Genomic DNA, 12,366 nt, shown 5'->3' on the forward strand with positions numbered 1-12,366 from the left:
AAGAGCTTCATATCCATAAAATTTCGTAGCGTCTCCGTGACATGCCAATGCACAAGGGTTCTGTTGATAACCGGGGTTGGAGATACCTGTGGTTCCGTGATGGAAAAAGTCCTGTACGTGATGCGACGGGTGTTGAAACCCCGGCGCAGCTGCTCCATGTCCGTATACAAGCGTGTGGCTTCGGGCAACGCTCTGTGGAAACCTGCAGTCGTAGTAAGTTGGCTCTAATGTTTCGCCGCCTTTGTACTTGGAAAAAAGAGGGTTAACAAAATAAGAGCTCATGTTTATCTAGCATTAAAAAGAGTCAGTCTGTTTGAAAAACAAAAATAAATTCCCCTCTCTAAACGGTGGCAACCTATTGTTGCAGTTCCAAATGGCATGCAACGCAGACAGAGCAACCGGAACTAGATGGAGAAATGCTGCCCCTTCGGACAATCTGAGGCAGCTCCCACTTCAGCTCCACTCGCTTAGTCTCTCTCTCTCTCTTCCTATCGCCAGCCTTTTCCTTTTGCAGCCTCAAATCATGGCGTGCACGGTGGATGTGTGTTAAGGTTAAAGCTGGCTAGCTCCGACGGCTCAGTCACAAGCTCGTACTTTTTTTTGCCTCCCACCAGCCACCCCCACTACAATGAGACCCCCCACCCCTTGTCCCCATTCACCCCACCCTTTGGCCCCCCTCACCCCCACCCCTTGTCCCCTATACCCCACCCTTTGGCTCCTCACCTTTCCAGAGCGTCCACAGGCGTCTACCTTGAAGGGGAAACACATTTGTCTGTGTGTTTTATTATTATTGAATAACATCGGCTGCAGATATTAAAGAAAGTAATCATTAAAGTTTTGAATGACTGATTCAGAACCGCAGGTTACGGCAGCTTCATACTGGTAGTACTGGTCATTTTGGCCTTGCGGTCACGTTGAAACAATTTGTCTGGTATTTAATTTATGACATAACTAGGTATAATTTTATTTTAAAAGACCATATACACCCCGACCATTACACATCCATTCTGATGGGTTTATAAGGTTGTGTATTGAGCCATAACCCACAGGGACTAGGCCTACATTACTCAAGTTTACGAACATTACGAAGAAACGGCTAAAACGATTGACATCGCATACCAGCTTACTAAACACAAATTACAATAATAATGCCAATGGAAAATATGTAACATTTTAAGCCTATTATTAATTAATATTATTATTATTTATTATTTCTGCCGCTGCTGCTGTTATTAAAGTTTGTGACAATTAGTTGTGACGCCTACTTTGATTATTTGTGTTAGACTGCAAACATACAGAGAGAAAAGCTGAACACGCAAGCCTCTCTTGGCCCTCAGAAACCATACTAAAAAGTTGTAAATCTGCCGCACTGACACAATAAAATTGCGCAATAGATGCCTCGTTATTTTACTAGACACATTAATGGCGTGTTGTTTATTTCGGCTTTGCTCATTTAAAGACCTTCCCAAAATATGAGCATGTGGTTTTGTGTCGTTACTTGATCATTTTTACACTTCGCTGTTAAACGGGAAAGGCACACACACAGGAAATTTATAGACATCTCGCAGTCAATAAAGATGCAGATTCTGGGTCATTGTGTCAGTTGCAGGAACAAAGCTACTATGGAGTATTTATTTTTTTGCAACGAAAAAAAAAAATGTAATAAAACATGGTAATTAGGAAGGTAATTTTATTTAATACTAAAGTAATGCTTTAAATTTATTAACACAAATGTTTTAATAATCGATATTATTATTATTAGATTTTGTTTTTAATAACAGTAATAAAAAATGTAACACGAATTAAAATATGTATCATAATGCTGTCTAAAGGGGACAGTTAAACTGAAATTTAAAGGTCCCGATTATAACATCAATGTCGTCTTTAAAGCATTAGGCTATATAGCCTATGAGAGTGTTGTAGACATGCGCTCGTCAAACAGTGGCACAGACTAACGCGTCTTCTAAACATAAAAACGGTATCCAAAAATAAGTAAATAAATGGAAAGCATATCCTGCGACATTTGTAAACAAGATCGGAGACTAAAATGATATCACGATTTCTCAGCGCCTTCAATAAATTAGCTATGTCAGCTATAGCCTATACTGCAGCATTAAAACCGACACTGTGCTTTTCTATAAGTATCATCGGATTTTGACAAACAAAAGAAAGACGGAGGAGTGTGAAAAGCGTCATAGCATGAACATTGGAGACGACATAAAAACTACATTAAAAAGAAATAAAAGCAAACAATTGTTTTAAGAATATGATAAACATGGTGTGAATGTAAAGTCTATTACTTTAGCGTGTTGACATTGTTTTTTTTAAAGCCAAAATTGTGATTAATAACAGAGAAGGCCATTCTTTCAGTACTCTTCTTGTAGCACAGTCCCAAGGTTTAGCAGCCCAAAATGCCTTAACTGTGGGTCAATAGCGCCATCTAGTGTGCTTGGGGGTAACTCTTACAAATGATCATTGCCTGGAGGCCAAGGCCACACAATTCGTACCGCAAAACATACAGTAATCCAAATAAATCAGGACAATTACAGAAAGCCTATTTGAATGTACCTTTATAGGAAACTTTGGACTGTGAAAACACATAGCACTTTTAGCAGTACCAATACATGATTTAAAGGCTTACAGCACCAGTATGGATACTGTAAACGAGCTTTTCAAGCTTGTTAAGTGAAAACTAAGCCTTTTCGGTTTAGCGTCGTTTAAAGACTTGGAGTGACTTCTGAACGCATCTTGTGGTGTTGGTGGATTGCTTTTGCCTCTTAGCCCAAAGGACTAAATGGCTTTGCAGAACTCTTTGAGAGGGTCCACCACCAACGTCCATTAAACCATAAAGTAATTTAGCCCAGACGTCTAGCCAGTTAGCCAGGTTGGCTTTGTTCGTCTGCATCTGAGTCAAACACCACCAAGCTCCAACAGGGTTGTAAAACTAGCATTTTTGTTCTGGGGCGGAAACGTGGTCGATCGGGCTTTGAAATAGCAGCATCCTGTCCGTATTGTTAAGGCCCACAAAAAGGCCATTTCAACCCAGCGCAAGGCTAGTTAGTGCTAAACATACGAACTTTAAGTATATCTATACTACCGCTGCTACTCGTAGGCCTATCGTAACAAAATCTTAACAATTAGGCATGTTGCAGTTACCGTACGATAAGAGTGGTGACGAACAGTTTAGTCATAAATTTAAAAAGAAAAAAATTCAAACGACAGGCCTTTATAAAATAATTACATTTAAGTTCAAACATCAACAACGCGGAGCCCTCGGTCTGATTAAAACAAGCCGTTATTGTTGTAGTTAATGTTTTTGATTTATTTTTCATTTTTTTATTTGCTCAAGGTTGTTGACATTTCTGTAAAACATTTATGTATTTTGTGGCTCTGACATATTGGTAACACAGATTTAAAAAGCGTTTTTCTCGCATTATTTTTTCTTTGAAAGGTTGTCATATTAATGCACATATAATTTTTAAAGCTGGGCTACAATTACAAACAACAACAGCAACAATAATGATCTATTTATGTTATTTGTTTAAATGTCAAATTAAAATTAAATTAAATAAAAAAAATGAGGAAAGGAGTTTTAGTGCTTGGAAACAGGCTTGCAATTAAATACAAAATATTACAATAAATAAGGCACGGGAGCGGATGAGGCCTACCACAGGCTTTTTGGTATTTGATCTTTGTGGGATGTGCAAATTTGATATTTTGAAGGTCACACTAACAACCTCTTTACAATGGCCTTGTCATTGTGCACTTACTCCAACCTCGATACTTTCCACATGAGAACACTGTATGTGTAGGCCAAACTCAATCCTATAACTGGATAGCACACATTTAACTCGTTCTTGAAAACTGTATGCCTTCCTTGTGCGGTAAAATAAATGGATTGAGACACAAAAGTCATATTAACACGGTTGTATATATTTGGATATATCTACAATCTATGATGAAACTTATTTACAGTTTAAAGAATGTAAAATACACAATCAGGTACATCAGAAACAAACTAAGCACATCGACGCAAACACGTATATTTTTTAACTAGAGAATTGTTATTCTTTATAAAATACTCGACTTTCAAACCTCCTACAAATAATGAAAGCATAGAAAAGAAGCAACCACGTAGAGAGTATAAATTAGGAATTTGAAAATAAAGTAGTTCAAGTATTTTCTCTCTGAAACTTCGGGGCAGCTTCTCTGCAGAGTCCTCTTTTGTGTGTGTGAGTAAAGAAATGTTATGTAAATCCAGACTACGAATAATATTAATATGACTTAAGTCAGGATGGTAAAATTACACTTACATTAAATCATACTTATATCATCACGTTTTAAAGGACATCCATTTAGGATAGCCTTTTCGTTTTCTCTGTTCCTGTTATGGGCCGAAGGTTAAGACTCATAACGATAGGCTACTAAATGACGATTTTCCTTCAGTCTGTATCCGATGAATGACTTTTGGTCTATTGTTCTTTACTGTTGTTTTTTTCTTTGTTCATTTTCTTCATCTTCATCCGTCGGTTCTGGAACCAGATTTTGACTTGTCGCTCCGTCAGGTTCAGCACCCTTGCTACCTCAAATCGCCGGTCTCTTGTGAGGTACATATTGAATAAAAATTCCTTTTCGAGTTCGAGTGTTTGATACTTGGTATATGGACAACGCTTCTTTCGAGTTGAGCGCGCATGGATCCAGTTTGCCACAGGATTATCTGAAAAACAATATATAAAAAGTGTGATTAGGTGCTTTAAGTTTTTTTTCTTTCTTGCTTATGACAGTCATGTGTATAAAGCAATATATATATATTTTTTTAACAGTAGCACCTAACAACACTTCTCATTTTAGAAATGTTCAGGCTTAATATGTGTAAATACCAGGTAATTTCATAGGACGTCCCCCTATCTCTGTCTATTTCAAATAGCTTTGCAAACTCTTAGATAGAAATGGCGCTGTAAACTGGTGAATGTACCTATTTGCTTTATAGGCCCATAAAAAAAGCAAAGGCTTGTGACTCAAGCCTTCACAAGTCTACGCTCAAAGTTCTGCTATGCAGTGAATGCACTGTGAACATTCCATATGCTGTTTCGTGATGTAAATGCAATGTTTAATTTATATGTAAATCATATTTAATTGAACAGTTCAAAACAACAGCTCCCGGTTTTTACATTTTTAATTTGACACTTCAGTAGTTATGTTGTAATACAGTCCACGACAAGTATAATTCAAAAGTAATATTAGTATTTATAGGTTATAATAAAATATATCACACTTGAAACCCAAAATTAGCTATATAAATACTTAATTTGAAATGTTAATACGCATCTTCGCTTTACAGCCGCCTGTATTGTTACTGAGACAACGGCAGGCTACATTTTAAGCTTCCACATTAAATAAAGAACCGTAATACAACTATATCGTACTAAAATTATTGATAACGATAATGGTACGGCTATTTCTAAACATCACATGCAACCTTCTTTGCCAGACTTGGCTTTTTAGGAGACCATTTTATGGCTCAAAACCCGTTTTACAACCCAATCCTATGGCGTTTGTCATCAATGGATAGCCCCAAAGCAGACTTGAGTCGGCCGAGAACAGCACAGGGGATGAAAGGGTATAGAACTTGGTTTTACGACGGACAACAGCCAACCACCAAGCGAACGCAATAAACTGGGAAGCATCCCATTCTCGGTTGTAAACAAGAATAGCTCTAACTTACTTGGGTCTAATTCAGGCTTGTCGTCTTTGTGCTTCCCTGAAGACAGACTCTCCTTCTCAGGCGATGGTGTGTTCTGCTGCTTTTCTCGAATGTCGACGGCGGAGCAGTAGAGATAATCCGTGTAAGTGCGTCCGTTCGAGCCCAAACAGTCTCCAGTACGGGGATCCTGGAAGGTGTCGGGCTTCAGCCCGTAGTGCCTGCTGTTCCCTGCGTATCCTGGAAAAGACACGGTACCGGGGATAGGCTCCAGCCAAGAGCGAACGTACCTTGAGTCTGTGCCTAGGTGAGGTTGGTGAGTGTATGGATGGTAAACCACTGACGATTGGGAGTGAACAGGGGCCCACGAGGTAGTAAAGACTGGTGGTTTCGGGGCAAAGCTGCAGGACGGGTAATCCGCGCATTCCGGTACCAGGGGCGTCGGGCGTGAGCTGGAGGATATCGGACCAGTGGCTGTGAAACGACTCGCCAGAACATCCTCGCTCTCATGGTTGATCAAGGAATCCACATAATAATTACTTATAGGACCCGTAGCCGACATGGCGATGTTTCTCTTCTCTTTTACATGCATCCGATTATTATATGGAGTGTATGTGTACTTTTTTATCTGACCGTAGAACAATCAAGACAGGTAATTATTTCAGAAAGCTTCCACAGCTGGGATTGGACGCCTATGGAACACGTGATTGCATTTACCCCCTGAAAAACTGCACAGCAGATCAATGCGCGCGTTCTTCTGGAACAGCAATGCACATCGAGCTTGCAGTAGGTTGCTTAATACTAAAGATATCTTTTTAACAGAGTCTAAATATATGAGGATGGAGTGTTTCTAATATATTATGATGCATCTGATTAATTGTAAATAGTTATTAGTAGTCTTACGAAGCAGCAGTGTGTGTGTTAACGGTCTTAAAAAGGGCACTATTTGTTGGTGTAATCAATCTCTGTCGAGAGAATGCTACTGTGCTGTGGCTAGCCTTGCGCGCATCCCTCACTGCACATTTATTTGTTACATGTTATTTATTAAAACAATTAGAAAAAATAAACAGTTGTATATTTCTTTCTCAGTTTCACTATTAATTCTATATAATTAGAAAGGACCCAATGGAATAATTTTGACAAATATACGGCTCTTGTGCTGTCTAGAGGGTTGCTTTTACGCACTGAAGTCTTATTTTCCACGAGTTTCAAATAAATACATTTGGGATATCCCTCATAAAATGGAGTTTTAAACAAATCGGGGCGGTGGGAATAGTAAGACGCCTGAAAACGCACCACAACTGCGGCTATATTCGTCAAGTGGTCGTGCATGCTTTTATGTCCTTCAATAAATTTTTACGAGGACCATTTGATTGTTCATAAACGTGTCGTTAATAAAACTGCAGTTGAGTTCCTGGTATAACATAAAACCAACACTACGCTTGTGAAAGAAGTCTCATCAAACCTCTGTCGAATATACTAAAAAATAGACGAGTGACTGTTCACCAACTCTGTTCACTAGCTCTTAAAATTGTATGAGAAAGCTTTGAAAAAAAAACGTTTTTAACTTTATCCGTTTTACTGCGAGATTTTTTGAAAAGGTATTTGCGTAACGCAAGTTTTGAAAATTCTTTATACTTCCCTTTTTTTTAATTTCTTTCTTTTTTTTATGCAATTTGCCATTTTTGCGATTCAGCTTCATTCTAGTTGTTGTAATACGAGGCAAATAATCTTGTTAACTGAAAATAAAATTATACTAAAACTAAAAATAAAAGCTATGTGAAATGTTTTTTAATAAAAATGTTTTCGATTAATTTGGTTTCGTAATTTTGAATTATTAATGCTGGCTCACACAAACACAATAAAATCATTTTATCCTACACATCTATTAAATACTTTAACTCCATGCTCTTGTCGTGTAAAAAAGGACACAGCTTGAACATTTTACAGATAATATGTGAATCGCTGTATTTTAGATTTTTTTTTTTTTTATTGCGACAATTGGAAATCTGTTGATTTTGGTCTGCAGTCATTGTCAGTGTTAGGCCCAGTATGAAACCGGCCACATGAGGTCAGGCTTTTTTTCCGCCATGTTTTCTGTGGGAACACCAGACATTATCAAAATATAGACACACCAAAGAACAATACGTGGGCAATTCAGACTCTTAATATTACTCTTATACTACAAATAGCTATTAAAACTGTTACAATGTTATATTAGTTATATCATTTACAGAGACTCGACCCAAAGTAATGAGTGCCATTATGCCTCTCTTTTCAGTTGTAAAACAGCTAATTAAAGTTTTTGATTCAGCAAAACAACTAAAAGCAAAAGAAAGAAAAGGACACTATATTTGTGCTTTTATGCCGTTTCATTAACGCATTATTTGTTTTATATGAAGGTTTGTTGATTATGGCGTGGATCTGATTTCTCATTGTAATAGACTGCGGAAGCCATATCAATTAGATTCTCTGAACAAAAGTGAAAGTAAAATCTTATGTCACAGTGTAACTAATTGAAAGCGTTGGTGTGAGACTGTAGCATATTGTCGGAATCAATGCATCTAATCAAATTGTTAAATTGTTAGAATAATTGCTGTGGCATATAGCTACAGAACAAACAAATATAATGCGTTTAATATGAAACATTCCTCAACAACATCTGTAAATAACCGTATCATATATATATATATAAAACATAGTGCAGCATAGTGCAGTCAGTGCAGCTAAAGACCCTTTATCTGTTTTTCCGAGGGCGTGGTACCTTGATGCTAAAGTTGCTTCCACCGCCAGTTTTTCCACTTACGTTATTTATTTATTTAGGCCTATTTATTTATTTTAATTTTGTTCTCATTATTGTGTTCTAATGTTGTTCATGTTAACATGATGCATGTATAAATTTGTTTGATGATATAATGTTGTTTTTAAATGAACGACGCATTATGAAAATAAAAAAATAAACCGTGTTTAATTGTTTGACTGTTTTATGTGTCTGTGAAGTTTCTAACTAAAATTGTAATCTTAGTCCACACTTATTTAACTATATAGAGATTAAAATTAATTCTATGACTAGCAAGTATTTTTTTTTCACACCTGATATAAGTTTATTAGATAGACAGAATATCAAATGTATTGCGCACTCTCCCTTGAACAAGGGAGATATCATTTATAATTCGCTATGAGGTTGCAATCATTTATAGAATAACGATCTTGTACAAATCGGTGGAATATAGTATTCGCTGCAGTCTTGGGAGTTAAGCTGTGCAGTGTGACTCAGGGTAAAAATGAGACTGCGGTGCACACTGCACATATAGTGCGAGCTCACTCACTGTTCTATCCATCCCAACATTTAGCTTTTAGAACATACACATTAGCCTATAACAGATATCTTTATAGGATACTGAGATTTACAAGTACGTAGCATATCATATCTAAAATACAGCACTTTCCGCTGTGTGGCTAAAATACAGCAAATTTCTTGTTTATACGGTACAAGGAGCTGCTTATTCACCCATTTCCCCACTAATGCATTTCGCAGTCTCGTGTTACTATAATAAACAATGTAGATTTATATAATAGCTACACATAGCTTTTTCTTTTATTAGCATAATTGAAACCTTCAAATGGGTTTTAAGTTGTCATTAAGAAACATACATTCCATTCTGAGACAACAGCACGGCAGCATCATTGCTAATGCATTCTGATTTACGGAAATATATCAACATTAATCTCCAGCTTCCCGTCTGTTATAAAAAATTAGGCTACTCTGCGATCGACTTCAGTATTTGTTTTAATACAGATGTTGTAAAATACCTATAAAAAAAAAAACACGTAAACACCTAAAGGTCAAGAGCAGGTTAAAATTTATATTTTCTTAAATATTTTACTTTTTCTGAATTTATTTCAAGCAACATCATTATGTATTTATTGTTGGTATGAAGTATAATGAGGAATGTTTGCATCTCGCAGTATACCTAGACCCACATTACTAGCATTACTACACTTTACTAGCATTTAAGTACGCATTACTAAAAAGGCAATACGGTGTTAAAATACAGATGCCGTATGGGTATCAGTCCAGAAGATTAGAATGAATCAATCCAAAATCATTCCACATAATTTCATTATGTTATGTGTTAAACAATATAAGGTCCTGTACAACGTGTTTTATTTTATTTTACTGTATATTATTAGCTGTATTTTATTTTAGCTTTCAGCGTGCCATGCTCAACATAATAATGCACTATACCGTTTCCTTTAATGCCTTAATTTAAATATATATTAAATTAAACAAACAGTTCTGTTTTTAGCAAATTTGTAATGTTGATTTTATGTCTAATTAAAAGAAACCATATAAATATTTTGTCATTTTTAGTATTTTGTGTTTAGATATATTTGTATTTATTGGAGAGAACAAAAAAGCAGTTGAATCATCACAAGTGATAGGCACAGTATCATTTTAGAACAACATATTATTGCTTGCGGCCTTGGGCGACATAAACAGAAATACAGCAATAGTGCAAAGGTTTAAAATTTCAATCAAACAAGTGAGCTGAATTAATATAGCCTAATGAGTTACTTGTCATGTCCAAGTAAAAACACCAGCTAAGATTTATAAAAAAAATAAATAAATAAAAAAGAACACCTTCTGGGAATTACATTAAAATACATAGCATTGTGTTAAAAAAACAGCACTGAACAGATGGCCTAGTAAAAAAAACATTTATTTAGCAAAGTAACCTGCTTTAGATTAGAAACCCTTTTTTTATTTAGGTCTAGCTGCAATCAAACTTGGTTCCATACAAACGCGTAAACTAAATTCAGTGTAAATAGAGAGCGAAATGTGATCCAGCATGAACGCAATATAGCTACATAACAAAACGTGATTAATTTGAAACGATAAATATGGTTTAAAATAACCACGTGTGCTGAAAAGTGCCTTCAGGTTTGTTCTCTGAAAATACAAACTAAAACATTAAAGCAAAATAGCTCAAATCAAAGAACAACGTAAAAATATCTTGCCACAGTACAGCCGTCAAACTATCCTCATTCAAACCCACTGAAAACTAACCAGCAATCATTCACATGCTTACATATAAAGATCTGCACCAAACAAGGGATAGACCATTGCTAATGCTACTACAGATAGGCCTAATGCGCCACACGTTTGGAAATAGTACTATATGCTTCCGAACGCAAGCAAACATTCCAAGAAGGTGTTTTGATGTCCACCAATCCTTAGGCTATTTGAGGATATTGCCGCTATATCCGCATGCTAGGCGGCAGTGTCCTGTGGGGCTATTACGCGTGCTGTAAACTCTTTGTTGGTGACGCATTCCAGAGGAGAACCCCATTCACTCAACTGAATGAAAATGACTTTGGATTCCAGACTGTCTCTTCCCGTCGCAAAACAGCTGAAGGGAGGGGAGGGGGTTAAGAAAACAAGCATATATGGTGAAATCTAAAGTCTACTCTCCCAGGAAAAAAGGACAAGTCGCTGATGAGGCACTTTACAACAAACAACTTTACCAAAAACTTTATCTTAAATAAATTAGCTTATTATTTCTACATATTATACAGCTGATATGGTTTTAGAAGGCACTGTGTCCTTACTACTGTACAGTGTATATAACATCATAGCACAAACACTGTTGTTCCCCGCGTAATGTGGGGTAACCCCAAACCCACAGATTTAGACTGATTTAAAATAAATTTAAAAAACTATATTCAAAAATATTTCATATTTATATTTAAAAACATCTGAAGATACATATTCCGCACTGCACCTAACTAATAATAAAAAAAGAAACAAAATAAACAAAGGCAATGTAACTATAACCTAAAAATATTGTTCTCTATCTCTGCTTTTCTGTGTAAGTAGGCTATCTTATACTAAAATGTATTACTAATTAATACAATTAAGTGTAGAATTTTGATAATTTAATGTGCCGAGTATAAATTACAGCAAAACAGTGTGTATATAAAAAAAAAGTTTTATTCAAGTTGACATTATTATGTTGATAAAGGCCTACAGAATAATATATAGAATAAACATACATTAGGTTACACTAACTAATTTTTTTAAGGTCTGATTAGGTAGAAAAATCTCCCTGAAGCAGCCACACAGGTTCACTGTTTATAGTGTACAGAATCTGCAGGCCAAACATTGTCTGCCTTGGATACTAGCCACAGTAAGTCTGTTGTAGCAACGCTTTTTAATGTGCTTTTGCATGTGCTGTTACTACCACTGCTACTGTTCATGTTGCTGACATGTAAATATAATTAGTTTAAACGGATTTTACAAATCCAGTTTTTCTATTTGAGCCAGGACCGTTGAACCGTTTACCGGCTATTGAACCGTTTACAGGTTAAAAAAGTGTGTGGTTGGCCCACGTTATTTAAAAGTAGCGTAGCACTTCAAAACAAATATGAAGAGTTTAATTTTATATTTATTAGGTCAGGTTTCTAAGAGTACAACATCAAAGCCAGACAAGTTTAATTAAATTTGTAAAAGTGTTTAGTCTCATACACACGCAAATGCACGTGGAATTGGCTATATGGAAAGGATAAATTCATAGCTGACCAATTTAAAATTAACAGTTAATATATATATATATATATATATATATATATATATATATAGTTTTTTTTCTGTTTTTATCGAC

At 36.0% G+C, this 12,366-nt stretch overlaps 1 protein-coding gene across 1 annotated transcript; it reads right to left on the minus strand.

Moving 5' to 3' along the window:
* Positions 1-3,980: 3,980 nt before the first annotated feature.
* LOC107697937 (homeobox protein Hox-C9a-like) lies at positions 3,981-6,365 on the minus strand. Its single transcript, XM_016498816.1, has 2 exons — positions 5,726-6,365; positions 3,981-4,717 (listed from the first exon to the last, which is right to left on the minus strand). Exons 1-2 carry the CDS (start codon positions 6,291-6,293, stop codon positions 4,473-4,475), a joined length of 813 nt encoding a protein of 270 aa, XP_016354302.1. The 5' UTR covers positions 6,294-6,365; the 3' UTR covers positions 3,981-4,472.
* Positions 6,366-12,366: the final 6,001 nt, after the last annotated feature.

Source organism: Sinocyclocheilus anshuiensis, unplaced genomic scaffold, assembly GCF_001515605.1.
Source record: "Sinocyclocheilus anshuiensis isolate Anshui unplaced genomic scaffold, SAMN03320099.WGS_v1.1 scaffold78, whole genome shotgun sequence".
Classification (NCBI taxonomy): domain Eukaryota; kingdom Metazoa; phylum Chordata; class Actinopteri; order Cypriniformes; family Cyprinidae; genus Sinocyclocheilus; species Sinocyclocheilus anshuiensis.